This window comes from Ambystoma mexicanum, chromosome 1q (assembly GCF_040938575.1).
Source record: "Ambystoma mexicanum isolate Mex_15411 chromosome 1q, UKY_AmexF1_1, whole genome shotgun sequence".
Classification (NCBI taxonomy): Eukaryota; Metazoa; Chordata; class Amphibia; order Caudata; family Ambystomatidae; genus Ambystoma; species Ambystoma mexicanum.
In genome coordinates, this window is record NC_090922.1 from 425,935,935 (window position 1) to 425,952,358 (window position 16,424).

At 46.1% G+C, this 16,424-nt stretch overlaps 1 protein-coding gene across 2 annotated transcripts in view; it reads left to right on the forward strand.

The window, feature by feature from the left end:
- The window catches only part of DUS2 (dihydrouridine synthase 2), a 1,290,787-nt gene that overhangs the window by 1,232,178 nt on the left and 42,185 nt on the right, over positions 1-16,424 (forward strand). For both annotated transcript variants that reach the window (XM_069639713.1, XM_069639706.1), the window contains one exon: positions 15,864-15,937. In XM_069639713.1, coding sequence (XP_069495814.1) covers positions 15,864-15,937 — 74 coding nt within the window. The remainder of the gene's footprint in view (positions 1-15,863; positions 15,938-16,424) is intronic.

The following is a 16,424-nucleotide window of genomic DNA, read 5'->3' on the forward strand; positions in this document are numbered from 1 at the left end:
ATTGCTCAGAAATCCATCCAGGTTATGAGATGGCCCAAAATCCTAACAGTTCTTCTCAGTCCCAAGCTTCGGAAAGGATAGAAAATCCAACAACAACGTTGGGCTTCCAATCTCAAGATACAGTTGGTATTCCTCTAGTAGGAATCAAATAGTTTAATTCGGAAAAAATGAGAAAGCCATTTATAGAGGCCCAACGTACTGTACACGGGACTGTGTCCCGTAATGTCATTGGGATGCAAAAGAAAATAAATGGCCAAAAAGCGAGATACCGTGCCAAATCACTGATCGAAATAAAAACCATAAGATGGCACTTCAAGAACAAAGAGATGACAACACAGGAATTAAACAATAAAAAAGTAAATGAAGAGAGTATTACAAATGTCCTTGTTGACCAACAAGCGTGGTAGGAAGTATCTGAAAACGATCTGGACGCTGTGATTTAATGGCTAGTTTCAACCATCCATGTACCACTACATAAAATTTCTGAACAAAACATCATTGGGGCCAACAACATACCCAACACCAAAGCTCTAGAAGTCGCAGGACACGGCATGACCCCGAGCAAAAAAACTAAAATAAATGGAATTCAAAAGTACGATTGGATTCGAGACATAAACTTCGAGGAAAGGTAGAAGAGGGCTCTCCAGTTAGCACGGAAAAGCCATCTAAAACTTCTACTCCCCAAAATAGGAGAGTTAAATGCACCATCACTGGAGTGGAAACTAACAGATCGACATTACAAATGGCGCCTGAAAAAGAATCAAAACCTGGAAGAGGTGATGAAATGGACCACCAATCGTTGCAGACCAGAAAGGACAGGCGACCGAAAACCAAAAATCAACCTGTTGTAAGCCAATTTAAAAAAGGCAAAAATGGAAATCGAAGTTCGGAACAAAGTGACACTTCTTCAACGTCAGACACAGATAGCGAAGTAGATGAAGAACCTTTTAAACAAGCTCACCCAAGACTGAACGATTCAGAAAACAAACAGGAGGCTCCAAAGAAGCAAAATGTCTAGGTTTGTCAAAAGACCGATGTATTTGTATTTATTTTATTTGTAACGCGCGCCAGGCCCAGAGGCACCCAGGCGCGAAAAACTTAGTAGGCATATTTACATAGATTACATAGATTACACAACATATACAAAATAAACGGAGCGTGAATTTACAGTATAGTACATAGGTGATCACAATGGGTAGTTATCATAGGAACATAAATTAGGCGAGACAAGGTTTAGAAGAAGTTACAGTTTCAGTTTGAATGAATTGAATGAAGGCTCAGTCCGGATAGTGGACGGAAGAATGTTCCATAGCTTGGTGGCCAGAACAGGGAAGCTCACACCGCTGGCTTTTTGGAGTTTAAATCTTGGCAAAGATAGGCTGTGTGTCTGGGCAGTTCTTTGCGGTCGAGAGGAAGTGTGGAGGGAAAGGCGGTTGGAAAGGTAGAGGGGGGCCTTGTTCGTCAGGTATTTGTGGGTAAGGGCAAGTGTTTTCAGCGCAATTCGCTGTTTGACAGGGAGCCAATGCAGGTTAGTTCTGATATCAGATATGTGTTTCTTGGAATATTTAAAGCCGCTCTAACAGCATTATTCTGGGTAATTTGCAGTTTGTTAGGGTTGGCCTGGCTGGTCCCCAAATAGAGGGCGCTGCTGTAGTCAATCTTAGACATGATAAGCGTTCTAGCTAGAGTGATGCTATTGGGGGTGGTCAGAAAAGGTCTGCAGGCCGCAATGAGTTTGCAGGTATATCCCGACGCTGATCTGACAGCATTAGTTTGTCTTGTCAGGGACAGGGTGGAGTCAAGATAGATGCCCATGGTTTTAGTATCCTTGGTCACTTTAATGACATTGCCATCAATGATGAAGGACTGATACAAGTGATCAAGTTGGTTAAGCCATTGAGAGGAGCCCAAGATGAGGAGCTCCGTCTCATCATCATTGAGACAAAGTTCGTGTTGGGCCATCCAAGCCTGGATGACCAAATATACTTCATTCAATGCCTTGGTGTCCGCAATGTGATCACCTGTGATGGGGATGAGTATCTGGGTATCATCAGCATCATTCGTGTAAGAGACACCCAGATAATCAAGAACATTAAAGAGTGGTTTGGTGAACACATTGTGAAGTGTAGGTGACACACACGAGCCTTGAGGGACCCCACATTGGATAGGGGCTGGGTCAGCGTCTGCTGAGGGGGAGAAAACCCTCATGTGTCTGTTGCTGAGAAAGGAGCTGATCCACGCAGTGGCAGAATCAGAGAAGTAGGCTGCAGAGCGGAGGTGCTGGCACAGCATTTTGTGAGTGACCAAATCGAAAGCCGCAGATAGGTCTAGGAGTAGTAGCAAGGCTAATTTCCCATTATCTTTCAGGACTTCAATTTGAGTTTTCAAATCTATCAGTCTCGTTTCGGTCCCATGCCTGGGATGGAAGCCGGATTGTCTTAGTCCAAGGCGGTTGTTAAGTTCCAAATAGTCTTGAATCTGCAGGTAGGCCGCACAATCAAGTATTTTGAGCACGAATGGGACGGTTGTAATAGGCCTGTAATTTGTTGGTATACTCGGGTCTAAGGAAGGTTTTTTTAGCAGAGGGATCACCCAAGCATCCTTGAGATTGTCAGGACGTAATCAGCAAGACTTAGATAAACAAGAGAACGTCTATACTCGATCAGGAGTACAAGATTTATCATTGAAAGACATAAATACCAAACCAGCAAGATTTTCTCCCACCATTTTGCGGGGGCCTAATGCCCTACGTATGATGATAAAAGTTAACTTAAATGGCAAGACGGGAACAAAAAAAGACACCGAAGTGCCAGTGGTGAGGAACATTGACTTAGAAAAGTCCTGGCACTGGCTAGCGGGGACACTAGCGACATCTGAAAAAAAATTTGATCGGATACCAGAACCTGCCAAGTAGTTTTCAGATTGCTTTGTTGAATACGCGCGGCTTCAAGCATTTATATCGAAAACCTAAATCGAGAGCTGCTATTATCGGATGTCATTTGCCTACTGGAATGCTGGTTGCAAGAGACTCCTTCTTTAGATGGATTTACATGCCTCCTAAGCAAAGTATACAAGAGCCAAAAAGGAAGACCTTCGGCAAGCTTACTGACCATCATAAAAAACAGTTCCTGTGGAACAGTGGTGCGTGTGGTGTCACCCCCACCCTTAATTCAAATTGTAATAATTCAAGAGGACCAACAATGGATGACAGAAAAAACAACTCCAATAGTATGCAACCTCTATTTCAACTCCAAGGCAAAAGACGGAGAAGATTTTGTAGAATCAGTCATGATGCAAATAGACGATTTAAGAGCAGCATATCAAACCCCCCTTTTTTTGACTGTGGTGATATAAACATAGAATGCTGTAAGGGGCGAAGCTCAGAGGTTCTATCATCTTATAATCATGAAAAGGAATCTCAAGCAAAGAAATGGATGAATGAAATGCAAATTCAAAACCTTCATCTGGTAAACGGAAACGTCTGTGGGGATTTGCAGGGCACTACAACTTGGTTGTCCTATAATGCAACTGCAACCTTGGATTACTTTTTTGTTGACATAGCAACCTTCAAAACAATAACTTTGTTATGGATCCTACCATCGACAAAGAGTGTTCATTGTCTTTTGATCTTAACCTGTATCAAGCCTGAAATCCTAAGTCAAGTCACTAGGGAAAACAAGCAAATCTGGCAGCACAAAGTTGTTGCCAACAATGGCCTGAATAGGCAGAGATTAACAACAAAATCAGTTCTGCAACTGACAAAGGCAATAAAAAATTGGCAGGCGACGACTGGCCCTAACATTTAATATGAATCTTGCTTGACTGCATTCACAGTCAGTAAGGTGGATTCTCAGAAAATCAAAGTTATAAGGCTGCATCAACCCAACCCTGTGCTAGCACAAAAAAAGACAACTAGCTCAAGACCTAAGATCCCTACGAACTGAACCTGAAGAGAGTAAAATAAAGAAAAGGAAAAAGTTAAAGAGCAAGTACCGGAACTGGGTAAAGGGGCATAGAGCGCAACTATATCAGAAAGACTCAGAACTACTACTCATGGCAATAGACGATGAGAACGCCAATTTTTCTGGGGACGTTAGTAAATAAAAACCTAAGACTACAAGGCTCAGAACAAATTAATCCTATCCCTGAAACTTAATGGATGCAGCATTTGCAGGAAATCTATGGACATTTGAACGAGACGAATTGTCATCTAAAAGAAAGTTCAAAAAACAAATCATGGTCCATAGAATTTACTAAACAGGAAATTCTGGCTCTAATCAACAAAGCTAGCACATCTCGTGCCCCAGCCCCGGAAGACCTTAACTAACTTAATTCTAAAACAAGCTCCATCATTGTGGGCTATGACCTCTTTACAAGAATTACCACAGTGGACAAATTCCAGAGTCCTGGAAAAAGGCGGTAACGATTCCAAAATTTAAAAAGGGAGACAGAACGGGACCGGAAAATTATTGCCCTATCTCGTTTTTGGATGTGCTAGGTAAAATATTTGCTAGCATCTTGTTAAAAAGGAGTGGATAATAACTTTGGGAAACTACGATAACAGGCAATCTGGTTTCGTAGAAAGAGTAGACAGTGGTCTAAACTTGTTAATACACAACTTGATAAAAATGAAAACACTACATGAGAATCAAAAGCTGTTCCTGGCATTCATTGACATGGCTGCCACTTTTGATAAAGTTGATCGGCAAATTTTGTGGGAAAAAATGAGGAAAATGGGTTTCCCTCAAGTTGTCGTGGCTGCAATTAAAGCGGTACACACTGGCACTACTATACAGGTGCGATTAGATCAGAAGGGCACCCTAAACCAGGATATAACAACCACCTCAGGACTAAAACAAGGATGTCCACTGGCCTCAGTGCTGTAAAATGTTTATATCCTGGACATCAAAGACCAATTCGAGCTTCCAAGAGCATGTCCGCCTCGATTAGGTGGGAGTGCGATAGGTCATCTGCTTTATGTAGAAGTAAACAGACAAAAGACCAATGCCGGTAAATCGGAAATTCTAATAATAAAAAAAACACAAGTGAAAGTAAAAAAAAACATTCAAATGGTGTCTCAGCAATAATCCTATCCCAATAACCTACAACACAAAATATTTGGGAACCATATTCAGTGCAGATTGGGTAGACAAACCATGGATAGAACACTTGGAATTTAAAACGGACCAACTAACAGCACAGGCATTCATTCTTAAAAAGAGATTTTGCTAATTCTCAATTCAACCTTTGGTGGACTTTTATAATCTCAAAGTAATTCTGACAATAATTTACGCAGGAGACAGTGGTCTGAGAATCCCATGGGAAACCTGGGACAGATTGAATGGAAGTTTTTGGAGGAGAATGCTCAGAATTCCAAATTCGAAAGGATTGTGTCCTCCAACGTATTCCACATCTTTGACATGTAATGTCCACAGCTGTGCACTTCAGAAACTTTTTTTCGGCAGAGGGCGTCCTGCGTTGATGGCCTCGGGTTGATGTCCCTACAAGGCCTCCGTTGAGGGCGATGTCACCGGATGTTATAAATAGGATGCACGGCGCCCGCAGCCTCAGTTCTGTTTTTTCCGCAAACGTGTTTGCTTCGATAACTTGGTGCGCCTCGTGTGTTTCATCAATAGTGATGTCTTCTTCTTCGACCCCTCCGACTCTGCGGTCTGGTTTCAAGACTTGCCGGGACTGCAAGTCTAAAATGTCGATTGCCGATCCGCATCGCATTTGTTTGTGGTGCTTGGCCGAGAGTCACAACACCGCCGACTGTTCAAAATGCCAGTCGCTGACTGCCAAGGCCTTACGGGAACGTAAGGGGAAGCTTCAGGTGGGTTGGGGGTTCTAAACCCAGTAAGATCCTGAAAATCTAAATTGTCCAAGGGGGTTGCCACCGACGACTCGAGAGGCGATTCTCTGCATCAGGAAGAGGCCAGGAGATCTTGGTCCCAGAGTGGTTCCCGCCATTCTTCTTCCTTGTTCCGGCATTCCAGGAAGCACTGTCACTGGTCGCCTTCCCCATCTTCCTCGGAAGGGGGGTTCGAAGCCGGCAGAGGATGGTGCCGCAAGGAAAGTGGCATGCCCGATGAAGTCCTCCACTCCGGAGGTATGGGCTGCCTTTAAGGAGCAGATGTTAGCCATCTTCCAATCGCAGGGCACGGTTCCGGTCACGCCTTCTACCGAAACCGGCCTGGAACGGTATTATACTGTGGCTCGCATGCCTTCGTGCTCGGGTCCTCGATGCGACTTACATCGGGAACCTTCGAGGTCCCTTTCGGACAGGGCTCAGGATAGTCGCAAGAGACGTGCTTCCAGGTCTTGGTCCTTGTCCCCAGTGAGACCGCAGAAACCTGCTAAGGGTTCGAATCCGGCATCAACTCTGTCGGCGCCGTGCCCGTCGGACTCGGATATCGAGGCTTTGCCTTCTTATCAGCCTTCGGAACTGTTGTCAATGCCAAAGCCTTTCGGCGCCCTTGATGCCTTCGGGGATTTTTGCCCTACATTTACTGTTGGAGGTCCCTGATGTGGTGGATCCTCCAAGGAAGGCGACTGCTAAGTCTGTGAGACCTGTGGTGGACTCCAGACACTCTTCTGTCCCGAGGCAGGGTTTTTACATCCCTCTTGACGACATATATGAGGAGGAGGAAAGGTCTGACTTTGAGGACCCTGTTGAGCCTGATGGGGCTTCTGTCATTTCTGGAGACAGTCAATTGGAGGAGTTGAGGCAAACCCTTCATGATGCCAGTGGGCTGGACACTTCTCCCGAAGTGGAATTTGGCAGGCCTGAGCCTGAGGCTCATGCCGAGTCGTCTTTCAGGAGGATCATGGCTAGGGTCATGGGGTATCTGGTTTGGTCCAGTCCTCCTGAAGATTTTGTACAAGATGATCTAATGGACAATTTAGATCAAGGTCCGTTCTCTGACCTGGTGTTACCTTTTCATGTCACTTTACAAAAAAGGGTGGCTGCTGCTTGGCAGTCACTGGAATCTCTTCCGGCTGTGAACAAATCGTTGACAAAGACAGTACCGCCCTTCCGTTAGCGACCCCAGTTACTTATCTACTCACCCCACTCCAGAGAGTTTGGTGGTTCAGGCAGCTACGGCCACCTCGAAGCAGGCCACGTTCCCTACCATTCCTCCGGATAGGGACGACAAACGCTTCGATGGTTGGGCTTGCAAGGTATTTTCTGCAATGAGTATGGCATTGAAATGAGCCAAATCCACTTGTGCCTTAGCAAGGTTTTCACACACTCTGTGGAACTGTTTCTCTAGCGGCTGAGCATATTCCCGAGGGGGAAGAAAGGGATGGCTTCCTTGCTCTCATGCAAGATGGCACGGATGCCATGTGTGAATCCCTTCAGTCGGGTTTGGACACGGCTCACAGTGTTAGCCGGTCCATGGCTTTGTGCACCGTTATACGCAGATTTGCGTGGTTACGAAAGTCGGGATTTGCCCTGGATGTGCAAGCCCGTCTTTTGAACATGCCCTTTTATGGCGCCCATTTGTTTTTTATTTAGCTTGAGAGGCTGGGCTTCACCCTCAATTTCAAGAAGTCGCATCTGACACCTTCACAACGTCTCCAGTATATCGGGGCTGTGTTCGACACGTCCTTGGGGAAGTGCTGGCCTCCAAAGGTGAGGGCTTATCACATTGTGCAGATGGTGGACAAGTTTCAACATGCCCAGAGTCCCCCGGCTTTTGAATTCTTAAGGTTGCTCGGCCTCATGGCATCCTGCATTTTTCTGGTGCCAGAGGCCACACTGCGAATGAGATCCCTGCAATGGGTCCTCAAGATAGTCGTCGCAGTTTTCAGGCAAGATGTCGGATCCCGTTCAGATTCCAATCTCAGTCTCCCAGGATCTTCTATGGTGGACCAACGAAGGAAATCTGATGAAGGGGTAGCCGTTTTGGCAACCGTGGCCGGAGGTGACTGTAGTGACGGATGCTTCCCTCACAGGATGGGGAGCGTATGCCAACGACTTGACTGCCAACGGTCGTTGGTCTCCGTCAGAGTCCAAACTCTGCATCAGTTTGTTAGAGCTGAGAGCCATCATGCTCGCCCTGAAGGCTTTTCTGCCATCTGCGTGATGGAACAGTGTCCTGATCATGACGGACAACACAGTGGCCATACATTACCTCAACAAAAAAGGGGGTATGGCCACTCGCGTTGTGCAGAGAGGCAATGCAGCTCTGGTTCTGGGCCATATAGCAGGGAATTTCGATCTCTGCAGTTCATCTGGCCGGAGAAGAGAATGCATCAGCGGATGCTCTGAGCAGGCAGAGCACAATCTCTCAGTGGGAGTTGGCTCAGGAAGTCCTTCTGGAGATCTTTGCCCTTTGGGGAACCCCACAAGTAGATCTCTTCGCCACCAGTGCCAACCGGAAATGCGAGGGATTCGGAGAGGAGCTTTAGGCAACACGTTTGTAGTGGAGTGGTCATTCCCACTGCTGTACGCGTTTCCTCCAGTCCCCGTCATTCCTCAAGTGTTATGGAAGTTACACAGGTTCAGTTCCCACATGATCCTCATTGCTCCGGATTGGGCCAGGAGAGCGTGGTACCTGGACCTTCTAGAAATGTCCATCTGCCCTCCACGCAGTCTTCCCTACGGAGAGGATCTGCTCTCGCGAGAGGGGTGGGTCAGGTTCTCCATCCAGAGGTCAGAACTCTCAACCTTCACGCTTGGTATCTGAAAGGTTGAGATATTAGGATTGGGATCTCCCGGATGATGTGATAGAGGTGTGGCTTTCGGCCAGGAGCCTACAACAAAATCCCTGTCCCGTTGCCGTTGGCGTAGGTTTTGTGACTGGTGAGGAGGCCTTCGAGGGACATCGACCCGACACCATCGACGCAGGACGCCCTCTGCTGAAAAAGTTTCCGAAGTGCACAGCTGTGGACATTACATGTCAAAGATGTGGAATACGTTGGAGGAACATCCAATCAAAAGAACATTACCAGTTGGTAAGGAACTTGTTCTTCTGCCCCAATAGGCGTGATTCGCCATGAATTAGGCTTACTTTCTATGCATGTAAATGTAGTCTGGAAAGCTCTGACTACTTTAAGAAGATGGAAGCATCAGACTGTCCTCCGCAATACAAAATCATGAAAAAACAAAAACCAGAAATTCCCTTTTTGTCCATTAACTGTGTGGAGAAAGAGGTGCATTGATATTTTGCAGAACTTATGTGTGAAAACCGAATCCCTCCTTGATAATCCAACTCGAGTTAAAAGGTTACTCTTGCCTATGGACTGGTCTCAATTAGAAGCTGCTCGTTCTGCCACGAAGTCCCACACTCTTTCAACAAATGTCTTCATCTTTCCGAAAACTATGCCATAATACTTAAGAAAGAGTCAGAACCCAAAACACAGGGATTTGATCCTACGTTTTAGACTTAAAATCCTAACAACATAGGAAAATGTTATGAAATATGGACTAGTAAGCGACAACATATGCCACCTACGTAGTCAAAACCACTAATTGCTAAGGCACCTAATCTTGTTTCGCAGGGAATTAAAAACGGAAAGAACAACATTTTTACATAAGGTGCTAACTCCAACATGTGAACTAGATTCAGATTTATGGTGGGGCGCCGTGTACGATGACCCTAATCAGAAGACCAATAGAGCTCTGGGTATCTTTCTTGAAATGTTGCTAAAAAGACTCTCAGGTGGAGATGATTGTTGACACCAATGATATTTGTCAAAATGAACGGGGAATCTTCCATTGTTTTCTCTTTTCATATACAGCCAAACCTTTAGTCCCTTGGACACAGTGACGTGATGAAATCGCAAAACAGGAGAGTCAAATAGTATGATGTTGTTGGCACCAAGGAACTAGAAATATGTGGTGCTGCATGCCCTCAGGGTTTGGCTATTGTTTTAAGATGGGAATTCTAAAGCAAGTTTTTATTTGTTTACACTAAATTCTTAATAAATATATAAATAAATAGAATAACCAGGTTTATTCAGTATAGCTTAGCTGCATTAATTTTAAAATGTAATTACATTTCTGAATTGCTAACGTGTACCTTACTTGGATATTTCTTAACATGTATGGTTATGCTTCTGAGAAATAGCCAAAATGTTTTCCATAATTTTTCATGCAGATGACTCTGCTTGTCCCACTACAGTATTCTGGATCATTTGCCATTTTCGGGAGTTAAAGCAGCACATTTTTTCGAGAGAACTTCAATTGTTTCATTTACAATGTATACTAGTCTCACATAGACTAGGCTGTCAATCGGCTGACTGACAATGTCAAGGTCTTCTAATTGGTCCCTTTTATATGGGCATTGGAGGGAGGCCATTGGACAGTGTGTTCATGTGCCTCCGGTGAGAAAGACCATAGGCAGTGACAAGAATTTAAGGAGGTGGATGCTCGAAGCCATGCATTGCCTTTAAGCGAAGCTGATAAGGGCTTGGCTTGCAAGACACAGAGGCGGGGCATCCGGATGAATAGTGTTCCTTTGGGAGGCGAGACTCGACTGACACCCCCCCCCCCCCCCCCCCAAGAGAGAGATACCACCCCTTCTCCCAAACACAGAAAGATCAGTGTCTAATCTTTATGGGAAGAAAAGCAACCTCAGATGTGTTTGAGACTTATTCAGGCACGTTAATGCGCTGAAACCTGATTCTAAAGGATTACTTCCTCCCATGGATTCCTAAACTATGATATCCCTTTTCCAGCACAGCTGTTCTTTGGCAACATTTCCGCCTCTAGGCACTCTGCGCCAGACATGACGTTGGGGCCATTATATAGAGCGTCACCACACCCCCAGCTCCTTTTATTCCTACAATCTGTTAATCGGGAACACGCTCATTGGAGCTTTTGAGACATTTTTCTCTGCACCACGTTTACTGAGTCTAAGGCCTCGGGCTTCAATCCATGTGTGGATTGTGGCCGGCAAATGTTAGTCTCGGATCCACATCAGATTTGTCTCTACTGCTTGGGCAAATACCAACACACCCAAGATTGCGTGTCGTGCCAGTCCATGCACCATAAGGCCCTCTTGGGAAGGGCAGCGAAGATCTACACGTTTGTCCACCAGGCAAATGGTGAGGTTCTGTGGTCTTGTTCAAGGTAGCATGTCACAGACTCTTGCTCCTAACAGAGGGTGGTTCTGTACAAGGAGAAGGAAAAGGAAAAGAAGCATCATCGTAAGGGGTCCCGCTCCCAGAGTGAGTCCTTGCACCGGTACTCCTCTTCTACTGAAGAGCTGCTGCTCCAAGGATTCTCCTGAGCTGCTGGCACAGGTACTTTTCATACTCAATTCTACACCCTGGAGGAATGGGAGAACTTCTGCTTAATGATGCTAGACATCTTTGCCAAGGCGCCACCGGGTCCGGCCTCTACGAATTTGGCTCAGGATGTGGCAGCGCCAACAGTTTCTACCGCCTATGGGCTCAGGCCTGGACTAGAGGACGACTGAGGTTCCTCAGCGCTGACCTGCCCTGCCTTCTGGCAGCGAAGCCTCAGCACCCGCATCATCCTTGGCGCCGATCAGTGTGATGGCACTGCGGCTCTGTGTGAATACGCTCCACTCCCTATGGACACCTTCATGTCTAGGATGTATGACATCTATGATGAGGAAGGTGGCCCCTTTGGTTTAGAACCCCCTGGTCACTAGGGAAGTGAGAGATTTCTCAGAGGAGTTCTACGGGGAAGGTGAAGATGTACTGGGCCTAGCTGACCGCAGGCCGCCAGTGGTCTCAATACCTTTCTGTAGATGGACAGTCTGCCAGCTCCCACCCCAGTAAAGCCTCAAGCCACTTTCCAGCGACAGATGTCTAAGGTGGCCAGTACTCTGGAGATTTCAGCTCTGTCCAGATCCAAGCTTCTGTACACGCTGTGGGATATCTTGGGGGATTCCCCCAAGCAAGAGACACCCCTGCCCTTCGATGTGGTAGTAGAGGCCGCTGTGTGGGAAGTGTGGGAGAAACCTGACACTGTTTGGGCAGTGGCAAGGGATCTGGCAAAGAAGCACAGTCCCCACCCCTTCGAAACTGGTGTTTCTCGCTTCTCATACCGTGCCAGAGTTTGGTGGCTCAGGCCGCAACGGCTATCCTGAAGACCTCCACCTTTCCTTCCACCAGACAGGGAAAGTAAGAGGCTTGACGCCTGAGGCCAGAAGGTGTTTGCATCGGGTATGTTTTCCTTCGACCTTTGGGCAGCTGTGTCCAATGCGGTTGAAAACATCCCTGAAGGAGAGATGAGGGATAGTTTCCTTTACGTAGTTACTCATGGCAAAAAGGCTGCCTGCCAGATGTTGTAATCAGGACTGCAGACTGTTTGGGCAAGTCCATGGCCACGAGCACTATGGTCAGACTCCACTCTTGGCTCAAGACGTCGGGATTTGCGACTGATGTTCAGGCCAAACTGTTGGACATGCCTTTCGATGGCTAGAATCCTTTTGGAAGGTCGACTCATCAAAGGCAATAGCTAAGTTCTTGGGCTTTGCCATGCCCTCTGCACAGTCATACTTTCAGGGTAGGGGTTTTCGTCATTCCCCTGCCGGCACCCGAAGAAGCCGTCCGCCCCAGGAAGAATGCAGGGCAGGAGCTTCCTGAGAGGTTGAAGTGCCCAGATGGACGGCGCGGCTGCAGCCACTCTCCCTGCCACAACCCAGGGTGCAAAACGTCACTCACGGGCTATGCCACTCTGCACCTACGGGGGTCAATGGTCAAGGACTACATCCATCGCCTGTGCCTTACAGGTCATTCAACAGTGATATTGTCTCCCATTCCTACAGCACCCTAAAGCCACCCCCTTGTCTCCGGACTCCATCCTGGAGGAGGTCTGTGTGCTTCTGTCAAAGAATGCTTTCGAGCTGGTACCGTGCTCAAAATGAGACAGGGGTGGTACTCCACCTATTTTCTGGTGCCGAAGGAGGACAGAGGGTTACCATTTTAGATCTGCAGCTGCTGGACTTGTTCCTGTGAAAGGACACATTCAAGATGGTTACACTGGCTCAGATCCTACAAGCCCTCGTTCTACAGGATTGGTTGGCATCACTGGACCTTCAGGAAGCCTACTTACACATGCCCATTCAGTGAAAGCACAGGAAGTACCACTAGTTTGAAGTGCGGCTGTTCGGTCTTTCTTCAGCTCCCAGCAGTGGGTGCGGCTGACCTCCGGAGGGAGGACATTCATGGCTTGCCCTGCTCGCTTCCCTCACCTCTGTGAAATGCAAGGCTGTGCTGGTCCTGACGGAAAACACAGTGGCCGTGCACTACACAACAAACGAAGTGTCTTGGGGTCCTTGCCTCTGTGCATAGAAGCAATGCAACTGTGGTTCTAGGGGCTGGAGAACAGTCTCTCTCTGATGATGGCTCATCTGGCCGGAAGAGAGAATGGCACAGTGGATGCTTGAGCAAGCAGACTTTGGCCTCCCACGAATGGGAGCTCTGCCAGGATGTTCTGCATGGGGATGTTCTCCTATGGGGGACCTTGTTGCTTACAGTGTTAACAAGAAGTGTAAGTTGTTCTGCTACAGGAAATGTCCTCACCAGGGCGCTCTGGGAGACACACTGTCAGTTGAGTGGGCTTTCAACCTCTATGCATTCCCAACAATCCCTGTCATTCCTCTGGTTCCCAGTATATTGCGCCTCTTTGGAACCAGGTTGATCTTGATCGCTCAAAACTGTGCTTTGAGAATGTGGTATCAGGAGTTGTTGGACATGGCCATCAGCACTCCCTGGCACCTTCCAATGAGCGTTGACATGCTCTCCCATTCGGATGGTGTGTTTCCATCCGAACCTCAGCAGCCCGAACCTTCATGCTTGGCTACTGAGCCTTAGATACAAGGAGTGGCACTTTTTTGGACACTGTCCTTGATGTGCATGCTCCTTTCATCTAGAAGACCAGCTATGAAATCCATTTCTGCCTGCAGGTGGCATATATTTTTGATTGGTGCCGGGAAAGGGATCTGGATCCTTTATGCTGTCCACCATCCCTTGTGTTGGGTATTCTGTTATCCTGGGCCCAAGTGGGCCTGCGGATTGGCACTGTAAATGGTTACCTCGCCGCTATTTCAGTTTCAGAAGTTCCCCGGAACAGGGCTCGAGCTTCACAATCCCCACTGTTCTGTAGTTCTTGCAGGGCTTGTGTAACCAGTCTCCTCTCTGGCAGTTTGTGGTTCCGGCATGGGATTTGAATTTGGTTTTGAAATGTCTTATGGGCACTCAGTTTGAGCCCCTCTATTCCTGTCCTATTGGACTACTCACCCTCAAGGTGATTCTCCTGGTTGCCATCACTTCCGTGAGACCGTTGAATGAGCTCCAGGAGTTGTCTGTTTTATCTCCCTATTTTCTTTTTTCCAAAGAGAAGTTGACTTTGAGAGTGAGGCCCTCCTTTCTGCCGAAAGTGCTCTCAAATTTCCATCTCTCTATCAGAAGATCCATCTTTGGGTTTTATTTGTCCTCCGACTGACCTTTCCAAGGTACAGGACCAATTCCATCGGCTGGACCCAGTGTGGACCCTTAAGTTTTACACCTCTCCTACTATAGAGGCTAGGAAAGATGACCAACATTTTGTGGGTTACGCTGGGGCTTTTGCTGGTGGGGCCATCACCAAACATACCCTGTTGAGGTGGATCATTCTCTGCATCTCGGAATGCTATGATCTGGATGGCAATGATGTCCTTGAGGGTCTAAGGGCACATTCTACCAGAGGACTGGCTGCCACCTCTGCCGTGCTGAAGGGAGTCCCTGTCCTTGACATCTTCCAGGCTGTGACATGGTCATCTCTGGAGTCCCCACTCTTCCCCTGGCAGCCTTCTCCTCCCATGTCATCCAACCTCAGAATACCACCCTCAGGGTGAGGGTCAGGTAGTGGCTGCCTTACCCTGGCCACATGGGAGGGGACATTAGGCTGGGGATCAGTGATGCCTCTGCAGGATTCATCACACATACAGGTTTCCTTTCAGACTGACAAAATATGTAGTGAAGATTCAATATGTGTACCCACCATTGACATGAATTTTCATAATAACAACGATGATACAAATGGGCATGTGATAGTATCTGATGCTAAATTCTCATCAACAGCAGCATATCCAACAATGAAATAAGACTGACGAACAATGGTAAGTCTGACGAGTGAAGTGCAAGCAGTGTTAAGCTAGTTAAAAATGATAATCCCATTCTGTAGTATGATTTTAAAAAGTTATCCAGTGTTGCCACTTCAAAGCAATACATTGGCAGTTTATTTTGGCCAAATTGGCAGATTTTGGTACTAATGTTTTGCCCCTAAATTCGAGGCCTGTCAATGGTATTAAGGAGGGTTTAGGCGCAACATTGCCATTAGGTGTAAGGTTATAGTTAGAAATTAGCACAATAATATCTACCGTCACCAATGAAAGGGTCCCACTACCCTATATTGCACAGCACCACCATAGACTTGTTAACTGAGTATTCATGCAAGTATGGGCAACACCACTAATAGTAGGAATCTGATTTCAAATCATTTGATAGCACTAAAGAAGGTCATCTTGTTAATTAAGGTATAACATTTCAAAGCACCAATGTAGGTTGCACTTATTACTTTGCCAGACAGGGCATCCGACATAACATGAATGAGTGGGTGCTATTGCCAGCTTGATAAGTTTGGTAGCGTGCAGGACTGTCACTTCTATAAGATCACATAAAGGGCAGTGTACATGGACAAATGTGGGATGACCAATTATATTTTTGTTTGAATGAGTGCATGCACAGACCATTTTCGTCAAATGTCATAGCACCAGTGTCAGGAAGTGCATATTTTAAAACGATTGTGGCTGAGTTGTCATGCCATGTTTACAACATTGAACTTTGTAGACCACGATAGTAATTTTGCAGCCTTTCTTACTTTTATATTTCTTGTCTAGATTGAAAGACCACTGAATAGATATTTCAATTCAACCGTCACTGTGGCTGGACAAAAATACAAATCGACCATTTGGTAAGTGTCTTTTCATGCAACTCCAGCATTTCACTTTGCTTGCAAGAACATACATACTTGGGAAAGATTCTGGTATCCATTTGAAGCATACCTTGTTTCAGTTGCTCACAATCTTATAGAATATATGCTAAGCCCTTTTAGCATGGTCAACATTGCATTGCTATTTTCGATATGTTTCTTCATAATGAATGCACCTTTCTTACATCAGTTTGGGTTCTCAGATAAACCTGTAGGATTATTTGAAAACTCAAAATACTCTAGTTAATCTGCAGACACATTTTACAATGCACCCATCAATTAATAGTGGAGCTTGAAATACACAATACACTTCTGCAGCTCACAGTAACACAAACAAAAAACGTGTGTATTCTAAACACCATTAATTTATTCCATCATATCTAATATTGTTTGTGAATGACATAATCAAAAGACATTGTTGGTCTGTGGAAATGAAAGACTGGAGACAAGACAAGTGCTGCAATAATCT